The sequence below is a fragment of the Dreissena polymorpha genome, chromosome 7 (assembly GCF_020536995.1).
Source record: "Dreissena polymorpha isolate Duluth1 chromosome 7, UMN_Dpol_1.0, whole genome shotgun sequence".
In the NCBI taxonomy this organism is placed as follows: domain Eukaryota; kingdom Metazoa; phylum Mollusca; class Bivalvia; order Myida; family Dreissenidae; genus Dreissena; species Dreissena polymorpha.
The window spans coordinates 54,568,543-54,593,762 of record NC_068361.1 but is presented as its reverse complement, the minus strand read 5'-3'; the positions used below and the strand labels follow the sequence as shown (position 1 = coordinate 54,593,762).

The 25,220-nt window shown below is 35.5% G+C and overlaps 2 protein-coding genes across 3 annotated transcripts in view; one reads left to right on the top strand and one right to left on the bottom strand.

The window, feature by feature from the left end:
* The window catches only part of LOC127838312 (uncharacterized), an 87,742-nt gene extending 68,301 nt beyond the window's left edge, over positions 1-19,441 (top strand). For both annotated transcript variants that reach the window (XM_052365974.1, XM_052365973.1), the window contains 12 exons: positions 192-456; positions 3,471-3,614; positions 3,923-4,120; positions 4,363-4,583; positions 4,772-5,095; positions 5,934-6,396; positions 8,034-8,066; positions 9,693-9,854; positions 10,789-10,903; positions 13,369-13,383; positions 15,414-15,473; positions 17,031-19,441. In XM_052365974.1, coding sequence (XP_052221934.1) covers positions 192-456; positions 3,471-3,614; positions 3,923-4,120; positions 4,363-4,583; positions 4,772-5,095; positions 5,934-6,396; positions 8,034-8,066; positions 9,693-9,854; positions 10,789-10,903; positions 13,369-13,383; positions 15,414-15,473; positions 17,031-17,174 — 2,144 coding nt within the window. In that variant the 3' untranslated portion in view covers positions 17,175-19,441. The remainder of the gene's footprint in view (positions 1-191; positions 457-3,470; positions 3,615-3,922; positions 4,121-4,362; positions 4,584-4,771; positions 5,096-5,933; positions 6,397-8,033; positions 8,067-9,692; positions 9,855-10,788; positions 10,904-13,368; positions 13,384-15,413; positions 15,474-17,030) is intronic.
* A 1,935-nt stretch (positions 19,442-21,376) lies between these two features.
* LOC127838327 (ubiquinone biosynthesis protein COQ4 homolog, mitochondrial-like) overlaps positions 21,377-25,220 on the bottom strand; it is a 25,454-nt gene continuing 21,610 nt past the window's right edge. Inside the window, exons 4-6 of the mRNA XM_052366024.1 lie at positions 25,203-25,220; positions 23,279-23,502; positions 21,377-22,069 (exon numbers count right to left, since the gene is read on the bottom strand). The exon at positions 25,203-25,220 is cut by the window's right edge and continues 85 nt beyond it. Coding sequence (XP_052221984.1) covers positions 21,901-22,069; positions 23,279-23,502; positions 25,203-25,220 — 411 coding nt within the window. The 3' untranslated portion in view covers positions 21,377-21,900. The remainder of the gene's footprint in view (positions 22,070-23,278; positions 23,503-25,202) is intronic.

Genomic DNA, 25,220 nt, shown 5'->3' with positions numbered 1-25,220 from the left:
GAATGACGTTGTCCGAGTGACTTAAATTGTGGTTGGAATGGTTCAAGTGGGTCAAATAGGTGAGAATGGCGATGACGTAGCTATGGAATACACGGGGATAACCACCATAACAACAACGGTTGTCGGTGACAACTTCACCAGCCTTGCTCTCAGTAACCTGATCACTAAAAGCCATGATCATTTCTCTTTAGATCGACCAAATGTTAAGCAATCCAGAAAACTCGAGGTTAAGCAGACCCCTAAGAAATCCCAGGATGCCGCACCAAGGCAGGGGTCAAAGGTCATTCAGCAGCAGGCAAGGGGTCAGGTCAATAACAAGGGTCATGACCCAAGGAGATTGCGGGAGACAACTGATGATGACACAAGTTTGACAGTGTCTCCAACACGAGATACGACAAGGGATGTAACTCAGGACACTACAGCCGATACATACACATCTGATGAAACTACGCCGAGGTACTGATATGCCTGTATTTGTAAAAGTTGGAATATCATTATGTATTATAAATGGAGCTAAAATTTGTATCCGTCTGTGAATTGTAGGGATGGGAAGAATCCTAAAATCACATTCAAATATTTGTTTTTTCCTTATTCTAATGTACTTAAATATTTTATGTATGAACCCTTGAATTGAAATGTCTGATCTTTTGAACGTCCGAACAATTTAATGTTCTTTGTCGTAAATCACATCGGAAGATATCTGTTATGCATCTTTGAACATACAACAATCATTATTTCAAGGCACGAAATTTGTTTTCAAAATAATTAGTAATTGTTTAAGTAATTAAGTCTACAAAAAAGCACAAGAATTATGTGAAAACTAGGGATGAGAACAAATACTGAAAATAATATTTGAATATTCGTTTATCATTGTAAGTATATATTCGAATATTAGATTTTTAACATAAGATTTAAATGTCTGAACTTACGAACGTCCACAGTAAAGTACTGTTCCTATTTGGCACAGATACAGCTAACCACTATAACCTTACATGTAACTTTTATAAAGGAGATAGAGTAATCATTTTTGAAAATGATAATTGATAATCATATTCTTCATTATCTCTTAATTATCTAAATTGTCAAAATATAAGCTATTTCCGGTATACATATTACTTTAATTCTCATGTATTTCGCCTAAAAAAATTGCAAAAAGGAGAGGGTTGCACTGTGAGTCAGTTGGGCGTGCATTTACCTCCAATTTGTAGAGGTATCTAGAACATAATAGTGAGTTTGAAAGAAACGCTCTCGAGTCTAAATAAATTTATACATATTCCCATACATGCCATACGTCCCGGATTGTCCGGGACAGTCCCGGAAATGAAGAACTTGTCCCGCTGTCCCGGAAATCTGTCAAATGTCCCGGAATTAACAAAATCCATATATACATGTACCTTATCTTAGGCTTAACTTCACCTCGAATATGTGAATATCTGCAGCGTCTCCATGACAATGCCTACCCGAATAGGCAGACTACGCTATGTGTTAAAATCGATCAATTAACAGGGGTCCTGTTATCACATCCATTGTTTCACGTTCGCGGTCAAACCGAAAAGGCGGCATTGTTTAATGTGGTTGTTAATTGACTTTAATCTACTAAGTCATTATTTCCCACTGCGTAAAGGCAAATGATAGTTGTTCACACATCTGAAGTCCAACATCGCTGAGTAAAAAATTAAAAGCAGTTTATGTTCACACGTTTAACCAACAAAGAAGTTGAGTAAAAAACTGTTTTGTTGTATTTGTTTTATTGTGATTGGTTGTATGTATTGTGAATTGATTTGAGTTGACGATTTAACGGTACTGTATTGTTGTATTTTTTATTATATAAATGTTATAAATGAATAAAGGCGTATCAACAACTACGCTTTTCACAGTCTTAATAACAATAACGCAGTGACGTCACCATCTATGTTTAGTACGCTTACACTGAAAACACATGGCTTGTATCTAGTAACGGAAGTAGTAATGTTTAATTTGACGTTAATTGATCAAGTGTATTTCGGATAGGCTTTCGAACTTATGCAATTAACGATGCGAAACAAAAAAAACGTACCAAAAATGCATATGTCTATAAATATCGCTACATTTTATACATGTCCCGGAAAATCGGCAAAAGTCCCGGACAATTTAACTCAATGTCCCGGAATCGGTCTGAAAAATTATGGCATGTATGTTATTCCAAATAAAATTAATTAGCTGATCTTTGATTTACTTAATTCTGAGCAGATAATCATTAATTTAATACATGACTATAGTAATTAAAATGGCTGGTCAAAGTAGGGTTGCATCTATTGTCTTAATTGCGAGACTCTGAACTTAACATGTAAACTATCTTAGATAGTCAATAGATTGAACACAGTGTATTAACGCCTTCGCAAAATTCCAGAAAAAACCAATAAAGACTCTTCTCCTCTGCTGATTTTCACACGTGTGCCAATTATCGTCTCATAAATTAATGGCAGCTGTTGTCCAAACAATTACTGATACACGAAAGTCATCGCAGCACTGGACAAAAATGTGATTTTGTACTGATGCATATTTTTTGGAAGTTTGCTTTGAAACTAATATTTGAATTTGAATATTCGATCCCATCCCTAGTGCAAACATATACAACATCATGTCATCCACGCAACAAACGTTTGCCTTCTTTGCTAGAATTATGTAAAGTTAATATTTCCTGTTTACAAAAGAAACAGTAACACAAAAATGATAACGGAATTGTTCAGATGGCTCAGTATTAAACTGTATAGATCCTTCCCATGGACACAGTGTAATTTGGCTGCTTTTTAAGGGATCTTTTTTTTTTAGTTGATGCTTGAGGTCAGTAAGCTACTGCAGATAAGTGTGATAAAAAAACATCAGTTTTCGTACAGGGGTCGCGAATGTTGTCATAAGAATACAGAGATTAAGACTTTTTAGCTCAAGTGGTCAAGGTGAGTTATTGTGATCATCCTATGTCTGGTGTCTAGCCATGTGCAGTGTGTTGTGTGTGTGGTGCATCATTATTTTTATTCCCCCCTAATCGTATGATCGGGGGTATATTGTTTTTGGCCTGTCTGTCTGTCTGTCAATGTATGTGTCTGTCTGTCCCAAAACTTTTACCTTGGTCATAACTTTTGCAATATTGAAGATAGCAACTTGATATTTGGCATGCATGTGTATCTCATGGAGCTGCACATTTTGAGTGGTGAAAGGTCATGGTCATCCTTCAAGGTCAAAGGTCAAATATATGGCTTCAAAGGAGCGCAATAGGGGGCATTGTGTTTCACAAACACAGCTCTTGTTTAGCTTGTTACCACTCTAGAGGCCACATTTTTCATCCAAACTTGATGAAACTTGGTCAAAATGTTTATCATGTGCGTCCAAAATATGAAAGCAAAGTTGTGTTATGTCAAAGCCTCACAGACAGTAAAGCTAGGCGACCATGTTCTTATGTCCATATCATTTCTATCCCCCTGCCACTTTAGATCTGTGATAGAGCGTGAGAGACGGCAGGTGAAGCAGAGGGATCAGGCCCCGCCTGCTGAAGACGGCCCCCTGAAACCTGGCCCCTCCCCTGCCACCCAGGCACCCCCTCCTGAGAGAACCATCACACCTGTCAAGGCAAAGAAGTAAGGACAACCTGCATTGGAAATTTTACAATCGTGAATTGCAATGTTTTTTTGCATTGAGTAATGGAAAAAATGCATTTTCCATTGTTTTGTTTAATATAAAATTAAGCACAATTTTTAGATAGATAACTATAATAACCTTTATGTACATGTGTATAAAATATATTTTTAGGACTAAACAAAAAGATAAGTGTGGAAGATAATGATGAATTTTATGTTTTAGAATGGAAACTAACATCTGAATATCAAAATAAATGCTAATAGATTAACATTTGTAGAATGTATCTTTTAATGCATGTTTTGTTCAGATCTGAAATGCATCCTAAGAAGCTTCATAACAGCAGCCTAGAGGTACCCCCAGCAGTGTGCGCAGGCTTGGTGCAGCAGCCTGTGATGACGCAACCCAAGTATGTGGACCGCAGCATTGGCTCCGGCAGTGAGGAGACTATCCTGGCATCGGATGCTGAGACTGCCGCAACCAGCGCCACAAGAGACTCTGTCAACAGGTAGCCAAACAGATTTGTTATGATAGATTTCAGATTATATATTCATTTTTGTTCAGTGAATTGAAGGAACTTGTTGCTTTTTCACCTTGTCTAGATAATGTTCCCAATAGGGCATTTAAGAAAACAACATTTTACCAAAAATTTCTGTATACTGGATTATATATATATATAGAAAGGGAAGTTATGATGCATATTCTTTCAACTATAATTTAATATTGATAACATTTATATAATCATTTCAGTGCGAGACTGAAGATGTTGTCGTCTGAGATAGACAAGTTGAGGGAGGAGTTTATTCGTGCCAATCAAGAGAGGAGCTCAGCCCCCCAGCAAGTCCCACCCCCCGCACCACCATCTCAGGCACAGGGCCAGTATTATGACCAGTATTTTGACCCCACCGAGGACCCCTTGGCCTTCATGAGGGGGCCACGACGGAGAGCCAACTCATTCTCTGGACATGGAGGTAAGTATGCTGACAAAAGGAAACTGGAAAACTGACTGCTGTGATATGACAGAAATACTCTTCAAAACAAACAGAATTAAAAAAATGAAAACAATAAAGCAAACAAACAGTATAGGAATTTTCTATTGATTGTTGAGGAATCTCCCTGGTTATGCTTGTGGATGGTCACTAATGTGCTCCTGTTTAAGGTCGTGACTGGGACTATGATTGGACGCTACCCAACGTGAACAGAGACGGGGATATCCCACTGGGTTATGCTGCAGCAGACGCGTTTGCCTCACCACGGCAACGGCACAAACACAAGCGCGATGAGGCCAATCAGGAACAGCAGGCAGCTCGGGGTCGACATAGACTGAGGCGCAAGATTGGTCTGCGGAATGCTGGTATCCAGCCCCAGGGTGAGCCCCCTGTGGAGCAGTCCCCGGCCCTTGGCCCTCAGGAGGAGGCTCCCCATGGGGCAGCAGGGGTACAGGGGCAGTATGGGTACTACACACAGCAGACAGATGGGACAGGTGAGCTGAAGTGTGGAACAAGCTTACTTTTTGATGTAGCAGTCACAAGTAGCTGCTTTGAAGGGAATATTTACTATTCTCTAGAATTATGACATTGTCACTTACATTTTAAAGGAAGAAGCTACAACCCTAATATTTTGATGAATGAAAAGTTGGAAGCTTTTTCTTACTATATTGGGAATACACTGTAACTCTAATATAACACGGATGAGGGGGTCCAAGTCACAAGACAGCGTTATAAACGGATTTGCCTTATAAGTTTGTATGACCTTCATTAGAGAAATAGGGAATTTTAATGTCAATCTACTTTAATTGAGAAAAAGTAATATTGTTAAATGTATAGCTTTTGAATTAGGAGTGATTAAACGTAATAAAACATGAAATACTTAACTACTTAACATCGGGTAAGTGGGTATTACAGCTTCAACATTTTTTTTCATACTTAACAGCTCTGTTTGCAAGCATCTTAAAATAAAACCATCAAGTGACAATTTTGGGACTTGATTTGGAGAGAAAAAAAGATACCATTGATTGAATAATTTTCAAACAAAAGCTGAACATGGGAGCATCCGTGTCCTTCAGTCTCCGACACATTTTTAGTTGGTTTAAAGAATTGATTTTACATGAACACAAACTGATTTTAATATAGTTTTCATAATAAAAGCGTTTTCTTTATTTGGTCAAAATGTTCAGAAAAAATAATTTTTAAGAGATTTTAATTTCTTTTATCGTTTTTCACTAAATGATATGTTGAACATGTTTAAAAAGGACATGTTTTTAAGACTCAAGTTATTTAATTGAATAATGTAATGTAAGTCTGTTTTAACTCCCCCAACAGATCGCCATCCTCAGGGGCGCCGTGTGTTTGGTTCCCAGCCCAATCTTGCGTTCTCTGGGTACCAGCCCCCTCCTGCACCCCGGTCCACTGGATCTGGCTCTACCAAGTCTTCCACCGCCCCCGCAGCCGCAGCCAGGCCCCTCAGACAAAGTCTGTATTCATATGCTGCCAATCCAACACAAAATAGGGCGCCACAGTATCAGGACGGGTTTTACCCGTCGCGTATTCCATTCAGTCAGCGCCAGTATGCCAACGATGATATTCGAGTCAGTGACGGACAGACGAGATTCATTCCCCATGGTGCTAGTGAGGCCCAGAATGACTATGGTAGCCATGGTAATGGAGGGGTGTACACGTCCACCTGCCCGCTGTGTGGCAGCTCCAGCGCTCACTCCCATGGGGACTACCTGTATCCTCCCCCAGACACACGCGTACCTATAGGATACCTGGTTAATGATGGCAGGTGAGCAGACACCTTGTAATTGTCTCATAACTAGTTAGCTTTATAGTCCCTTTTTAGATATTGACTTGCTAATTTCATTCATTCTGTTGTGTTCAAGTTCCTGTAGCTTTAAATATGAGTGAGGCTCATTTTCTAGTGCAGGTAGTTGTATCGGTATTTTACTTGTACAGATAATACAGATAAAGCCATATTACAAGAATGGCTCTGCCTGCAATTCTACAGGCTGATCAATGTTTCTGGGATATCATTCTGTCCAGCATAGATATTTTTTTAATCACAGCAACCTGTTATTCTCCATTTATCTCATCTTTTAATTGATTCATAATCTTTAATATCCATAATGTAAAATATCCTTTTTGTATACTCCAGTATCTCAAGAAATTTCTTTCCTATTGTATACACTAAAGTTTATATGCATTTTGCAACCAATTTTACATTCACAAATTCCATCTCCAAATAAACAGTGCTAATGTTTTTGTGTAAAATATTTGTCCTGCTTAAAAAGCAAATCCTAATTTTTACTGCATGTACAACATCACATCGTCTGCATGGGCATTTAAAGTTTTAAATGGGCACATTGTTTCTTAAATAAAATCTGCATAGTGCAGAGAGCATTGAGATCTTTTTCTTTTGTTTTAAAGAGTTCTGTAGCACATTTTTTGATAACTATATGAAGAGGATTTGGAATTGACATTTTTCCAAATAATAAACAAATCAAATAGGTCATTTCTATTATTCAATGACTATTCAGAAAGATCAGAATTGATCTGTGACTTGTGCAGTTATTGTATATAATTTCACATGAATATAGTGTATTTTGACTGCACAAGCAATGATTTGCTGATAGATTATCAATAAGAATTTGATTGACAGTCTGTTTTATATCAATTACATTTGAATGCTTATCAATCAAACTTTACTTCTGACCATATTTGTTGGAGCATGTAACCAGAAACAATACATTTTGATGTTTAGACTTAGGCACTTAGCCCCAAGCAGAAATGTAATCAGCATTAGCACAATTTTCAAAAAATAAAAAAAAAATAAATATTATATGATAGACTTTTAATGGCAAGAACCAGGTCCAAGGTGAAAATTTATGGTTCAATGTCAACCTTGATGAAATCAAGTCCAAACACCTTGTCTTCAGCATGACTTTGTCTAGCATGGCTTCAGTTTCTAATAACTTGACAGCAGTGATGAGCATGATGCGGTTAGGTTTTATCAGCAACAATTAGTTTTCTAGGTCTAAGGTCAGAATCACAATTCTGACCAATGTCCCATTTGTGGGATGTATAGATTTGTCTAGCAAGGATGGATTTCAAATTAACAAGGCTGAAGTAATAAGCCTGATAAGATGTTGTGTTACTTAATTGAATGATATATCTTTGTGACAATTACACTCTTGATGTTTTGTTTTGTTTTGTCCTGATAATTTTGTTTGTAATTATCATATTTGTATAGAAATAAGCATTTTACAAGAATGTGTTTTTTACTTGACACATAAAGTAGTAAATACTGTTTTCATTAGAATAGTGTTAGGGCTTATTTAGCATGTGTTTGTCGTCCACATTGTAGCTTTATCAAACATCATGCAAGTGACAGAGCTATTAGACTTATTAGTTTATCATTTTCAGTGATATGTACTTTTCACCATCTCACCATGAAGGGTAAATTGCCACACTTGTTTACTTCTTCCACTTGTCATGTTCTCCGAAGCACTTCCTAACTGACAAATGCTTGCACATATTTTTCAGACAACTTCTGGACCCTGTTTCTGTCCCTGTCTTTTTCCTCCCAGCCACAGTCTTGACCACAAATTCACGTCCACTTGTGACTCAATCCTTAAGAAGTTCACTCCCACCCTCCAGTGCACTGCCATTCAGAATGTACAGAGCTCCACCCCCATTCAAACCACAGCTCTTTCCAGTAAATTTCCATAAGAGAGTGAATGTCATTGCCTCCACTCCAACACAAACCACCCCCACAAAACCCCAGCCAATGGCTGCCAGCCACGATACAGTTCATCAGCCAATCATTGAATGGGACACACCAGTTGTACCTGGGTAAACATGTTGACTGATTGGTGGACCTAAAATTAACAATTTTTGTAACAACTTTGTTATTGACATTGTGGAATAAAATGGTTTGACCAAACATTTCAGAATTTCTTTGTGAAAAAGGAGTGGGATTTGTTCTAAAAAAACTACAGCAAACAAATAAATGATAACACATGGATAAAATAAAACTTTGGGTTATCATGCACTTGTAGATGTGTTTAACTTTATTGTACTATTCTAAACTGGGAAATAATTTCTTTTTAATTTCTCACTTTTCCGCTTTGATATGGGAGCTCATTTATTTGTACCTGTAAAATAATTATACATTTGCATGTGTGTGTGTGAATCACAGTGAGTTCATTCTGTGTCCTCTTGTCTATCATTGATTACAATCAATGTTGGTGATGTTTGCCTTTATTCGCATGTAGCTAATATGTACAGATTCTGTGTACGGGGTTGGGGTGTACCTTTCAATGGTATATGAACTGCAAGGTGTGAGACTAGCATTCCTGCTAACACTTCCTCTTTAACAGTTTAATTGTGCATGCTGAGTGCTTTTTTCGGTTTGTAAAATGTTTATGTACATATATTTCCTTTTGACAATAAGCTTTGTATTTTATCTTTATGTTTTGAATATAAAATTGATTCGATGCGTTACATATGAATATATATATATATATATATACATTATCATTTCGCTGATTAATGTATAGCTCAACAACATTAACTCGGCACATGTGAACTCCATTAGCATAAATTATATGTTTTTATTGTTTCCTGTACATTCTCTTTATTTTGCACGTTTTGCATGTATTTAATGAGGCAATACCAAAATACTTAATTGAGGTATGCCTCTATCTAATTCCATTGCTTCCTGTACAGAAGCTAATATGTATTCATTTTAACGATATGTTTTAATATATTCATGCTCCAAGATAATGCAATGTTAATATTGAACAGCTGCAAAGCAACTGAATTGTGTATGTATAATGGGAAAGCATATGGCAAATTAGAATATCTGATTAAATATTTAATTAACCATATTAATCATATAGACATGTATGTCTACTATTGCATATAGATTAAAATGATGACATCAATTTAAATAATTGTTCATGTACTGTATAGATAAAATGACAACCATTTCATCTCAGGATTATTTTGTGTTTTCTAAACAAAGCACTATTACTGTACTGAGATGTTCAGTGTACATGCTATTACTGTGTTTATGTTCAGGGTAGGCACGAGGTCACGAGCAAGGTCATTTGGCAGCTCAGGTCGTATACGCCACTACTCCCCTGATGGGCGGGTGAGGAGCAGGTACTTTGTGCGGGAGTTTGGAGATGTCTCCAGTGACAGTGCGGGGTCAGAGGCGGAGGAGGACATACCCCGAACACGGTACAGCATCTCACTGCCTTCAGTGTGTGTGTGGTTGATAGCCCTTCCCAATGACATTAAGGGTTGCAGGGTTGCTAGCTGTTATAAGACATGTTTGATGTTTAAGGTTGTAGAATTCACAAACTGAACATTTCTTGTTATTCTCAAAGTAAGGGAAGGTATTCAGTAATCAACATTGGTATCTGTCCATCTGTCTGAGCGCTTAAGGGTCACCATGACACTCTTGTTTATCATCTTGTACAAATCACAAAAGTAAAGACCCTTCTTTCAACTCAGACATTCTTTAACATCATGTCTTTTGTTTATATTTTTATTTTGCCAGGAACATGTGTCGAAAACTAAAGAAAGTTTCAGCTTAATAGTGGGAAAGTGCAGTGAACAATACTAAACCTATTTACTATGAACTTTTATAGTATTTGTTTCTATTTGTATATTTATGTATTTAAACTTTGTCCAGAGCATCACTTGAACACGATAATAGTTATTTACTTGCAAGTATAGGTATGTATATCTGGAATGTGAAGTTTGCAAGAGCCTAAACTCATGCTTCCATTTTTTCTCTATTTTAGTTGTTATTTTAAAGTCTATATTAAAATTTGTCCCCAGCATGTCTATCAGCTTTCAAATTAAAAGGTAGAGCTGACTCCAGGGAAGTGCCTTGCATAAGAACCATTACTATTGCTTTCATAATTTTACAGTTAGTGGTAATTTTCTTGTTCATGATATTTTTCAGGGATATCCTGACTTAAATGAGGCATCAAATAGTAAGGAGGCTTGCATTGTTGGAAAATCAGTTCTTAAAACTGAACTGCCATTGCCCTCTGAACAAAGTGGCATGCTGGGGGCATTGTTTGGCACTAAAGTGACAGTTGTAATTTGAGTTGTTGTGAACTTAAATCCTTCCTCTGTATATAGTACCGATTGATAATTTCAGGAGTCGCAGTGTGGGTCGTCGGCGACGGCCACATCAGGGCAGGAAATACCGGCGCGTGAGAGGGGAAGATGAGTATGAGAGTGACAGGGGGTTCAGCAGCGGCAGCCTCTCATTGGTCAGTACCTCATGTAGTCAGTACCTCATGTAGTCAGCCTCTCATTGGTCAGCCTCTCATTGGTCAGTACCTCATGTAGTCAGCTTCTCATTGGTCAGTACCTCGTGTAGTCAGCCTCTCATTGGTCAGTACCTCATGTAGTCAGCATCTTATTGGTCAGCACCTCATGTAGTCAGCCTCTTATTGGTCACTTCATGTAGTCAGCCTCTCATTTGTCAGTATCTCATGTAGTCAGCCTCTCATTGGTCAGTACCTCATGTAGTCAGCCTCTCATTGGTCAGCCTCTCATTGGTCAGTACCTCATGTAGTCAGCCTCTCATTGGTCAGTACCTCATGTAGTCAGCCTCTCATTGGTAAGTACCTCTTGTAGACAGCTTCTAATTGGTCAGTTCCTCATTTAATCAGCCTCTCATTGATCAGTACCTCATTTAATCAGCCTCTCATTGGTCAGTACCTCATGTAGTCAGCTTCTCATTGGTCAGTACCTCATGTAGTCAGCCTCTCATTGGTCAGTACCTCATGTAGTCAGCCTCTTATTGGTCAGCACCTCATGTAGTCAGCCTCTTATTGGTCACCTCATGTAGTCAGCCTCTCATTTGTCAGTATCTCATGTAGTCAGCCTCTCATTGGTCAGTACCTCATGTAGTCAGCCTCTCATTGGTAAGTACCTCTTGTAGTCAGCTTCTAATTGGTCAGTACCTCAAGTAGTCAGCCTGTCATTGGTCAGTACGTCATGTAGTCAGCCTCTCATTGGTCAGTACATCATGTAGTCAGCCTCTCATTGGTCAGTACCTCATGTAGTCCGCCTCTCATTGGTCAGCCTCTAACTGGTCAATACCTATTGTAGTCAGCCTCTCATTGGTCAGCTTCTCACTGGTCAGTACCTCAGGTAAACATTTGTAGAAATATAAATAAGTATTAAAAGACATTTAAACACTGTATTTACAACAAACTGTTGGTTATATGGAAGCTTGAATTAGACAAATAGTCAAATTTAAGTAGAAAAAGCATATGTACAATTTTTCTTAATGACGCTTTTACAACTAAGGCCATAGAAAATAAATAACTAGATTCTCATCCAAATTTTGGGGAAAATTGGGGCGGGTGGGTGGGTTTTATTTTTTATATTTTATTTTTCATTTTATGTGTCGGACCTATATATAAGTAATGAAATGTTCACGAATAGTTGATTTATATGCATAACGCCAATATGTATGTATGTATGTAAACTTAAATAGAATAAAAGAAATACATAATCAAAATTTAACTATTAATGTTTTTTATTTTACCCTTTTAATATCACGTTCAACATATTATGGCATTCAATAAAACATTGACAAGACAAAGCATTGACTAGACAAAGTATTAAAGAAAATACAAATCTGTAACAGAACCCTTCACATTATTTTTTTCAGTATGACTACTTATCATTGATTAAAACATGGTCTGCATTCAATAGACAGCATTTACTATTTCAAGTTCAGTTTGTATTAATTGGATATAGATGTTGAGAATGAAGATGATACACATTTGAAATGCGAAGTTTCTGGTGTGTCTGCAATACTAAAGTCAATAAAAATTCCCTAAGACAGCCGACAGTTTAACTAACCGTAACATCGGATGACACCTGTGTCAATTCTAATTTATTTCGGCTGACGAAGACACAGACAATTTAAGGGTGGTCAACTTTTAATGGGGCTTGATCGTACGAACCACAAATGAACTCAACGTACAGGTTGTTTCTGCACATTTTAACACCCCGTACCAATCTTTTACAGTTGTAACGCCGTTTTTACACCTCAAAATAAGAAACATTTTGTTGTTGTTTTCACTCCATCAATTAAATTTTAGACAACGCTCGTACGCTGTAAAAAACCGATAAGTGTCTCGGAGACATTGAGTTGCCGATTCGCTATTTTCGTACTCATTCAGCCGTTTTGTCCTCAGTATTTTGCGGCTCAAATTTTTTTAACGATTTTTTTTTTCAAAATAAAAACACTTCTGGCGGGGCGATTTTCGATGGGCAGGCGGGGATGAGAATCTAGGAATTTATAATCCATGGCCTAAAACATAAACAACAAATAAGCAAATTTTTACATTTTTGGTTTTGTTTTAAAGGCGAAAGAATATGTTTAAAAAAATGGATAACATGTAAAAAAATTTTTGATTTCCACTATCTTTGAATTGTTTAAAGATGGTTTTCAGATTTAAGAACTTTTAAACTAATTTGATGTAATTTTGTGCTCACAATACATGCAATGTACCAAAAACATACCAGAAAATGCACATTGAACTTGTTATGCAATGTTTGTTCTATTGGTTTGAAACCATCCCAATACCTTCCAAATGTGGCGGATATAGCTACTGCACCAGAGGGTTTGTTTTTAAAGAAAACTTGTGTTTATAAAGTAAATGTAAGTACATTTTAAAGTAAAAACAACTAAATATTGTTTTGAATACTCTAGAAAATGAAACCAGCAGTAAGTGTGTGTTAAGATAGATTTGTAAGCTTACCTTGCTCATTCTCTTTGAACAGAAGGTGTGTTCTATATGATACTAGTGAACAGATGGTGTGTTCTATATGATACTAGTGAACAGATGGTGTGTTCTATATGATACTAGCATCATGTTGTGGTGTGTTCTATATGATACTAGTGAACAGATGGTGTGTTCTATATGATACTAGTGAACAGATGGTGTGTTCTGTATGATACTAGTGAACAGATGGTGTGTTCTATATGATACTAGTGAACAGATGGTGTGTTCTATATGATACTAGTGAACAGATGGTGTGTTCTATATGATACTAGTGAACAGATGGTGTGTTCTATATGATACTAGTGAACAGATGGTGTGTTCTATATGATACTAGCATCATGTTGTGGTGTGTTCTATATGATACTAGTGAACAGATGGTGTGTTCTATATGATACTAGTGAACAGATGGTGTGTTCTGTATGATACTAGTGAACAGATGGTGTGTTCTATATGATACTAGTGAACAGATGGTGTGTTCTATATGATACTAGTGAACAGATGGTGTGTTCTATATGATACTAGTGAACAGATGGTGTGTTCTATATGATACTATCATCATGTTGTGGTGTGTTCTATATGATACTAGTGAACAGATGGTGTGTTCTATATGATACTAGTGAACAGATGTTGTGTTCTATATGATACTAGCATGATGTTGGTGTGTTCTATATGATACTAGTGAACAGATGGTGTGTTCTATATGATACTAGTGAACAGATGGTGTGTTCTATATGATACTAGTGAACAGATGGTGTGTTATATATGATACTAGTGAACAGATGGTGTGTTTCTATATGATACTAGTGAACAGATGGTGTGTTCTATATGATACTAGTGAACAGATGGTGTGTTCTATATGATACTAGTGAACAGATGGTGTGTTCTATATGATACTAGAGAACAGATGGTGTGTTCTATATGATACAAGCATGGTGTTGGTGTGTTCTATATGATACTAGTGAACAGATGGTGTGTTCTATATGATACTAGTGAACAGATGGTGTGTTCTATATGATACTAGTGAACAGATGGTGTGTTCTATATGATACTAGCATGATGTTGGTGTGTTCTATATGATACTAGCATGATGTTGGTGTGTTCTATATGATACTAGTGAACAGATGGTGTGTTCTATATGATACTAGTGAACAGATGGTGTGTTCTATATGATACTAGCATGATGTTGGTGTGTTCTATATGATACTAGTGAACAGATGGTGTGTTCTATATGATACTAGTGAACAGATGGTGTGTTCTATATGATACTAGCATCATGTTGTGGTGTGTTCTATATGATACTAGTGAACAGATGATGTGTTCTATATGATACTAGTGAACAGATGGTGTGTTCTATATGATACTAGTGAACAGATGGTGTGTTCTATATGATACTAGTGAACAGATGGTGTGTTCTATATGATACTAGTGAACAGATGGTGTGTTCTATATGATACTAGCATGATGTTGGTGTGTTCTATATGATACTAGTGAACAGATGGTGTGTTCTATATGATACTAGCATGATGTTGGTGTGTTCTATATGATACTAGCATGATGTTGGTGTGTTCTATATGATACTAGTGAACAGATGGTGTGTTCTATATGATACTAGTGAACAGATGGTGTGTTCTATATGATACTAGCATCATGTTGTTGAACAGAAGGTGTGTTCTATATGATACTAGCATCATGTTGTTTGTTTAGAAATAGGAACATAACAATAGTTCTCACAGGTTTTATGTTGTTTAATGCTCATCTAATATAGCAATTTCAAAGTTACACAAATAGCACTTCTGAACATTTTATTTGGTATTAATAATGCTAGTAAACATGCTGGTCAACTATCAGCTGATATTGTGCAATCTAAGTAGGCCAGAAATATAAAAAAAAAACACTACTATATTGTATTGTGAACATTAAATGATTTAATGGTTACATGGTTTTTCATCTCTAGCATGTTCCCTTAATTCAGAGTCGCACAAAGTCTCAGCGAAATCTTCATCTGGTTGTAAAGGGAGAGAACAAAGCCACTGTAAGCCACAGGAGTTACTTCCCTTAGCACTCGCTAAACCTTTGAAATTGAGTTCAACAATAACCAGATCATGTTTGTTCGGAAAATTATAAATGCTTGTCTGATCAGTTGTCACTGCATCTGTAGGCTAGATGCCAGAGCTGAAGTAAATGCTTACAAACTCTGAGTCAACATTCAGTCAAGTTGATCAGGTTATTAAAATTAATGGTGAGGTGAACAACTTCAACCAAACCTATTTCGTGGATTTGACAATTAGTCTGCAAAATTTGAAAGCAAATGTTGTGCTTTACAATCCAGTGTAAATTGTAATCATGTAAGACTTTGAAGGGTATGAACAGTCTATGGAAGACCAATAGCAGTCATTTAAACCAGGTGTTTAACAAACTGTTTCATTCATTAGACCTATACTGCGAACACTGTTGAAATTTAAGGTCAATCTAATTGTATTTAAAGGAAGAGAGTTGATAGAATGATTTGTTAATTGTGCTTGGAAAATGAAATGGCGATTCTGGGGCAAGGTAGAATGAATGCACCTCTATTGGCAAAATATTGTTCTCTGTTGTTTTTTCATCAAATAATTGAGAAACAATTTTTGAAAATCCTAATTTGGGAGAATTTTCTAACTTGCTTAAATTTGTAAACCTGCAGTTTGCTTTACAAAATAAAAATAAAAAAATCAGTTTGTATCACTCCTATATTTGTATCAGGAAATGTTAAGGCAGTTGTCTCAGACTCTTTTGTATTTTAATAAACATCGTTATGGGGATTATTAACATCACCTTGCACACTACCATACTAAGACATTCAGTGGCATGCAGTGTTTAAAATCATGTGTGATACAGATTTTATACCAGAATTAAAATTTTATGTGTGATTTTTGTTTATGTTTTAATTTCAGTCTTTAAGCGACTTGTCCGATTTTAGTCTTGTAAGTTACTCAGCACCAGCGCATTCCTGAAAATTAACTAGAATATTTTTGCACTCTGTTAAAAGAATAATTTAGCTTTCTAACAATTTTCTCTGCTGCTATTATTTCATTGTTTAAAGACTATGATAGAGAAATACTACACATGCGCATTAACTTTGGTCTAATAAGCACATGTGATCTCTTTCTTTGGTTAACTGTAGTAGACAGTGGTGTTGGGTTTAGCAGTGCCAGTGGCTTTAACACACTTGAATAATAGAACAACGGCTCAACAGCATATCATAGTCACTGTGTAGTATATTGCTTTGATGTTGACAAACTAATCTTTTTGTTAGCCATTACTGTATATATCAAACTCATTGCAAACAAAATTTAAGAGTTAGCAAAATAGTAAATAAAATTCAAATATTTAAAACTTGCATATATTAAATTAAAATATAACATTCTTTTGGAAGCTATTCTTATGATCAGTAGCGTATCACATATAATAATGAAAAATACTATGAAGCAGGTCTATAGTAAGACATATTTAGAATTTGTTATTTGTTATATGTCATGTTTTCACTCAATAAACACTACATACGACTTCCGTCTAAGATGTGTTTATCATTGCTTTGATTGTTTCCTAACAGTCTGCTGCGGGTGAGGATGATTTGAACCGATCTTTGCGATTGGTCAACGAGATAGATCAGCTGACCAGTAAGATGATGGACACTGTCAACGGAGAGCTATCAAGGTCGCGACGTATCAAAGACTTTGGTTCCTCTGTGTGGTAATGTGCCGCCACACCTGTAGGACACCTGCACAAGAGATGACAAGGACGATGCAGTCAAATGAGTGAGGAGACAGGAGGGCCTTTTTGGCGTCAGTTTTTAAACGTGTAGGTGATGTGATGGCAACAAATGGAAAATGAAACACAATACTTGTTGATTGCAAGAAAGAGATAATGAAGACTCAGAGAGATTTATTAGTAATTAATATCATAGTGTATGTTTCCTTGGATATACAGAGCTTACATGGAAGTCTTGTTAATCCTAAAAGCTTATGTTGTCATGTGTCTGAACTATGGAGACTAACATGGAGTTGTCTGTGAACATGAACACTTGCATGTGGTTTGGGGGATCGGGGAAATGTTTTAACTAATAGGTTGCATTTATATCCAGAAGTACATGTAATTGTATACATATACATTTTTATCTGTATATTACACCTCAGTTATCCATATTGGTTGCAATACTTTCTCATGAAAAATTCTTTATATGCATGAAGAACATTCCAAAGTTATTGGCATTTATTATTTCGAGTTGTTATTTAAAGCAATAACATATCTCATCTTGTCTGTGATCAAGTCTACATTTTACTTCTGAATTTGTTTTTTATTATGCTTTACCCGTGTTTTAAAGTAAAGTGGGGTATTCGTCTCTACTGTGACAAGTTCTAGTTTTAGGTGTTGCTAATATCATATTGGATTGTTTTTTTTTATTTTTAACACGTACTTTAGTTTGAAAACAATTATTACTGTCTTGTAATAAAAGTGTATTTAAATGTGAAATTCATTTCAAGATAATGTTTGATAAATGTCTGACCGTCCAGATTTTATATAAATGCATCCTTGATATTTATTAAATTGTTTTTAATATAGTTTTATTTTTTATTTATTTTTTGTACCATTGTGTATAAGTGTACTAGGTGTCTTGAAATGGAATTTTCAGCAAAAATACCTGTACATATATATTTTTTATAGGTGATACTTTCTATAGAAGCCAAACAAAAGTTTGTTATGTATTATTTGTAATCGACAGGATATTATGCATTTCTTGTCTCAGAAGAAACAGTGTCTTAAGCTTTCTTTCAACGAAATATTTCAGTAGGATTTACCCCTTGATTCATACTATATTAGTATTTGAATGGAAATTATTGTGTGCATAAGATAAAGATCTGGGTTTATGTGTTGTTCCGGAATTCTTAGCTATGTATATTTCTATAATAAACAATTTTCTCAATTTTAGCTTCTCAAATTGGTTAATATAATTGCTTTTTACATTTTAACTTACATCGTTTTTTATTCAAGACAAATTTTAACTTAAGATTGTTGATATGTGTTGGGGCCTGTGATATACTGTGTACAATACATTGTTATTCGAAGACTGTTGTATACCAGACACATAATCAAAAAAATGCTGTGTAACATTTGTGAAACTGCCTAAGTTTTTGTTCTTTCAACTTGAAGAATTTTGCCACTCTAGAGGCCACATTGTTCATCCCATCTTGGTCAGAATGTTTATATGTAAATATCTAGGCTTAGTTTGAAGCTGGGTCATATGCATCGACAATCTACGAAACTTGGTTACAGCTTAGAAAACTGTGTTACCACTCTAGATGCCACATTTATGACCCAATCTTGATGAAACTTTGTCAGAAAGTTTATTTTGACAATATGAGGGCTGTTTTTGAATCTGGGTCAAAAGCTAGATCATCAGGTGAAGACTTCAACAATTGGTGGCCATAAACTTGTGCATGCACCATAGGGCCATTATGAAACTATCGTTTAAATAATCATTTTCGAATTAACACACCATTAAACTACATGTAATCCTTTATCATATTTGTATTTCAAATATACAGTATATAATCCGGTGTCTTCACACTTAGGACAGCTTTAGCCACTGCTCATTTTTAACTTAAAATATTTTTATGTTCGGTTGAGACATATAAAGAGTAGATAATATTAAAGTTAGTTAATTATATATATTTTGAATGTTTGTGGTTTTAAACTTGAAGCACATGTTAAATGACAGTGGAATTTTTAGTGTAAAAAAACTGTTGTAACAATTGTGCTATTTATGTGCAAATTTTGCTTAAAATATTCTTAGACTTAAAATCAAAATATATTTATGCACTGCTTTTTTACATGTATTTACAGTATTTGATAGCTATTTATTGATAGTTTGTGATATGTCGTTTGACATTGGTATTAAAGCTGTGTGATATTTTAATATTAATCATGTACATTTTCTATGAAATAAATGACTATACTAAATGACTATACTATCTTGGAGCTTTTTTATTAAATAATGACATATTTAAGAAAAAACATATGTTGGTATACTTCATAAACAAACTAATGCCTGAAAGGATTCCACACCTTGTTGGCTTTTGGTTGTGTGGAGGTTTCCATCCACTAAGTGCTACTTTGAGGTGTGTAAGAAGCTGCAGAATGCACCCAGTGGAAGCCATGTCAGTATTGAGTTGTTTTAGTCCAAAAGTAAAATTATTGTCAAGGCAAATACGAGGGAAGGTGAGGCTAGTGACCTGTGTTTTGAATGGAAGTATTAAAGCTTTTTTGTAAGTAATATTAATGTTTAGCAAACAATCTTTTTTTTTACAGATTTTGGCATTTTTTAAAAATTGAGTCATTCAATCCTTATATGGCTAGATTTAAATGCTTTAACTTTAGAGATTAAGAATTAAAGCAAGAATAGAATTTATGAAAGAAAACACCTTTACCCCAAATGGAACTCGATCCAGTGTCCTTTGGAATGAGACTGTTTACCATTGGCCTCTAACGTTCTTATTCAAATTCATATGTTCAAACATGACTTTTAACTTGATATAATTAAATTGATCAACGTGTAGTTACATAATTTAACTAAAACAACAAAATTACTCCAAATTACTTGGATTATTTTGCATTCATAACATTATCACTTTATTTATTTCAAATGATTATTACTGGGGAAATGAAAATGTATTTTCAGTACGAGTTAAAATTATTGTTATTTCCCTCTTAGATCTACAGTTTTCTCTTATCTCTTTAATCTGTGACACATTTTTGGAAAATAGTAATTTCGCCAATCTGTCCCTTTAACCAAGAATTTAGACCTGGGCCTGTATTCTCAAAACAATTTTTGGACTTAATTCTTAATATTTTTTTTTAGACTATTCAAGAATTGCTTGAATTTTGAGTCAAACTTGGCATTAACCACATCTTCTAAATCATAATTCTAGTAGAACATTTTGTTAATGACATAATCACCAATGGTAGTCTTTATATATTCAAAAGCTGAACGTATTTTTCTTGGTTCCAAGTCTATTCTTTATTCTTTAGTCTAAGAATGGGTTGGTAAATACGGGCCCAGAATAACTCAATGTCAATATAAAGGTGAAACTAAGGTCAGTTGATGTGGGTGTGTTGACAGTGTTCAAAGGCAAAATCCATGAACGTACTTTGTAACATGGGTTATTGATGTTATGCAAAACATGTCATTTTGGGTTAACCTCATATGGACAGACAAATATAAACAAGAAACCGTCGGAGACGGGTGATGCTCCCCAAAGGTTTTTTTTGTCACAATATTGCACTATATATTCAGATAAAAGGAAACGTCTTGAGGGCACAGTAGTTGGGGGGACAAGAATTTTGTTATAGAAAATTTCAAAGGGCCATAACTCTGTGAAAAATCATCCGACCATAACCCGCTGATAATTTGTATGCACATCTTCTCTTGGTAGTGAAGCTTCCCATAAAGTTTCATTGAATTCCGGTCATTTGTTGCTGAGAAATAGCCTGGACAAGAATTGCACTATATGTACAGTTAATGGAAAATTTCAAAGGGCCATAACTCTGTGAAAAATCATCTGACCAGAACCCGCTGATAATATGCACGTCTCCTCTTGGTAGTGAAGCTTCCCATAAAGTTTCATTGAATTCCGGTCATTAGTTGCTGAGAAATAGCCTTGACAAAAATTGTGCACGGACGGACAAACGGACTGACGGACCAAGTGGCCACTATATGCTTCCCCCCAAAAAATTTTGGGGACCATAAAAAAAGCCTATCCCTACATGCCTCCTGCCGCCTCAAGAAGAAATCAAAAGAACATCTGGCAAAATAAGACACAAACAAACCATTGTATTACTGAAGGCTAAACCAAGGTGGTTTGTTGTATTTTATAAATAAACTAGTCAAATTATAGAAACTTATATTTCTTGCTTTTATTGAGGTTATAAAAATCCTAGATTTTTTAACAAATACATTTTATGAAAATTAATGCAAAATTTGTTAACAAGTTTTATTTCAACAAATCATAAATGCAATAATACGGTATATTTGTAAAATAGTTAACAATATTTATTTATAATAAAATAACATTTTTCAACACATAGGTCTTATGATGGACAAGAAGAGTTACAGATAGAATTTTGGTGTTACATATATACATGTATTCAGTACACTATGTCCACATACAGTGCCACTGATACAGTTTATTGCTGAATACAGATGAACTTGGCTAACTGGAATTCATTCAATTTCCATAGAACTTTCACCACACAGTTCAGCTGTATGCAAGTACCACAGAACTCAGCCATTCAAGCTGTTTATCATGCAATCCACATAATACTTGTTAAAAGCAATCCACGTTTTGTAACAAAACATATCTCAACTAGTGTCTGGCTGCCCTCATCCCCGGTAGGGCTCCTCAGGTGTTGGTTCCAGGCTGCCCTCATCTCGGGTAGGGCTCCTCAGGTGGTGGTTCCAGGCCCAGCTCCTGCCTCAGGTCAGCCAGGTCCCTCTCCCACTCACGCTCAAAGTACACGTTCATCAAGAACTTGCCATTCTGGCCATTACGTAAGGCCCATGGCAGGTAGGTTGTCAGGTAGTTTTGACGATGTCTGAAAAAGATAAAGGTTTTGAGATGTTACAGATGTTACTACTTTTTGTGTGTAAAAGAACAAACTCCACATTTTTATATTGCAATACGGAAGAATTTATTTGTTAAGCTTTTCTCACTAAAATAATTAAGATGACCTTACTTTTTTTTAATTAACAACAATAGAGGTTTTGTTCAATTGCATAGTTTAAAGGAACCTTTCCACGTTTTGGTAAATTGACGCATTTAACAAAAAAATAGTTTCAGATTTGCGAATTTTTTTTATAGTTAAGATATTTGCGATAAAAAAGTATTTGCGATAAAAAAGTCATACTGACCATTTACCATGCTTTTGAATATCCATTATATGCATTTTTTTACTATTAAAAAACTTGAAAATTATAAAGCGTTACATATGCAAAACGATTGTATAATTTGAAGAGTTCTGTTGTTATTGTTATATTTTGTGACATTATGAGGATTGCTATATATATATAGTATAAAATATATCGCACTTTATATCAGTATGGATGGCCGACTGGTTTAAGCGCTAGACTTTTACTTTTAGAATCAGTGGTTGGAGCTGATTTATGGATTGCTTTTTTTCTTTCTTTACTTTAATTCTTGTTTAATACTGGAGTTATTTAGTTAAAATGTTACATTTATCATATTAAAGCATTTAATGACAAACTTAAAAGCATGCCAAATTCTGTGAAAAGGTCCCTTTCAAGTAAGTGTTTCATTTGGAAAATTCTGCGCATCTGCGATTGTATTTGTTATGTATAAATCTGCTAGCACAACAACAATAACTACCAGTATTATCAACTTGCTTACATTAAACTGTCTACAGTCAAAACATTGCTTCCTTTAACTTAAGTTCTCGCTGACAATGAACTTAAATAACCACTGCAGCCAAGTACAGTACTTATTACAACAAAACTGTAATTTGCACAATTTTGACACAGATGGAGACAATTGAAATGTTCCCCTATTTAGATGAAAAACGAAAAAGCACTGCTCTGAAAAAATGGGGCTTCTTGCATGTGTGTAAAGTGTCGTCCCAGATTAGACTGTGACGTCCACACAGGCTAATGAGGGATGACAATTTCTGCCTAAACTAGATTTTCACTAAGAAGAGACTTCTTTTAAATGACAAATACCATACAAACAGATATTGTCGTCCCTGGCAAAAATTTAACCTGTTTTACCATAGCACGGCTCAACTACATACTTTGGCATGAGTCTGATGGGTCCGACAAGTGCCCCCATGGCACACATGGGCAGCCCCAGCTGTATGGCCTCCACCCACTTGACGACACACTCTCCCAGCATGTTGGGTCTCATACCCAGCACCGTGTGGAACAGGTCGTGGCACTGACGGTACCTCAACATCACGTACACCAGCTCAGGGTCATCCACATAGTGCACTGGCAGACGTGCATCCGGAGAAAATCCCTGAAACATTGTTAGTGGGGCTTTAACGGGAACACAAAATTACTTTGGATAGGGGAAGCCAGTCAAAATAAAAACAACAAGGAATTTCAGATTGAGTTGATCAGGATTGAAATAATACAACAAATAAAACTAAAAATAACAAGACTATTGCCAAGCAATATAGTCCCCTAACGGCTCCACCATTGTCAGAAATTCCACCGTTGTCAGATTATTATTTTTTATTTGTTGCCATAGCAACCAGAATTTTTCACGTAGGCTGGCCAATGAAATGACGTGCATAATGTCCATATTGCCATCTATCCAGGTTTCAAGTTTCATGAAAAAATATGAAGAACTTTTAAATTTATCGCAGGATCCAGAAAAATCACCATTTTCAGCAGTATTTCTAGTGTATTTGTTGACATAGCAACCAAAATTTTTGACGTAGGAACAAAATGAAATGATGTGCATAATGTCCATAATGTCCATATTGCCATCTATCCATGTTTCAAGTTTCATGAAAAAATATTAAGAACTTTTAAAGTTATCGCAGGATCCAGAGAAGTGTAACTGACAGATAGAGCGCAAACCAGAAGTTCCCTGCGGTGAAACCGGTAGGGGACAATAATGCGCGTTTTTGCAAAATATTGGCCCGTTTGCCACGTCAGAAATATGAACTATTTATCTCTTATAATTTAAACTGGTTTAATACATTAAATAATGCTTTATCAATACTCTCCCATTTATTTCATAGCCACTCTCCCCTTATATAATAACCACTTGCCTTGGCAAACATTTTGATATGAATCTGTTGTATAGTTATTAATTAGAATGATGTTTTGTATGTGCAATAATGGGTTAATTGAACATTTCATGATACAGAAACTTGAGTATCTAGTATTGAATTGTGATCCAAAATATTTTATGGCCAATAATGTTTTTCACAACAAATGAACTAAACAAGTTCACTTGATTTGGATCATTTAAACTTGAAGGTGTGACCAATGAGCGTGTAAGGTTGCAATATCTTAGAATTTTAGCTGTGAAAAATATTCTTATTTATTTGTCCCTAAAAATTTTTAACATCATGTAAAAAGTATAATTTGGCACTGCATTTCTGATAACATATGTTATTTTACGCATTTGAAAATACTTCACATGGAATGATATCTTATCTCATAGAACAATATGTAACATAAGGATATAACACTTAAATCAACAAGAAAATGTTAGGTAAATACATGTGTAACGTGTTTTGAGATCATAAACTATGCATATTTATTTACATGGATGACGTGACAAGTTATATCGTGATCCGTGGATACCGCAAACAGCAATTTAATGGGTGGTACTGTAATGAATCGCCCCTTGACAATGATTCGCTCCTTATTTCTTGGCGACTTTCCCTTATATCCAACGATTTGCCCCCTTACATTTATTGTAATTGTTTGTGTCCCTTGGTTTGTATTCTAATGTGTTCCTTTCACATTATAGTATCCAAGGTAACAATAGTGTTTAAGAAAAATACTATATATTTATGATAAAGAATGATTTGCACTAAAAAAATATATATTAAGTTTGCAATACATGTTTACAATAATTATTTGGGTTGCAAGAAAACTTGTCATTGGATTGATTTTTGTATACAACATTCTGACACGACACATCTATCAAGAAGAAGACAGTATTACAGTAGCACAACTGCCAGATAGGATGCCTACATGTTTGGTGAGGAACCT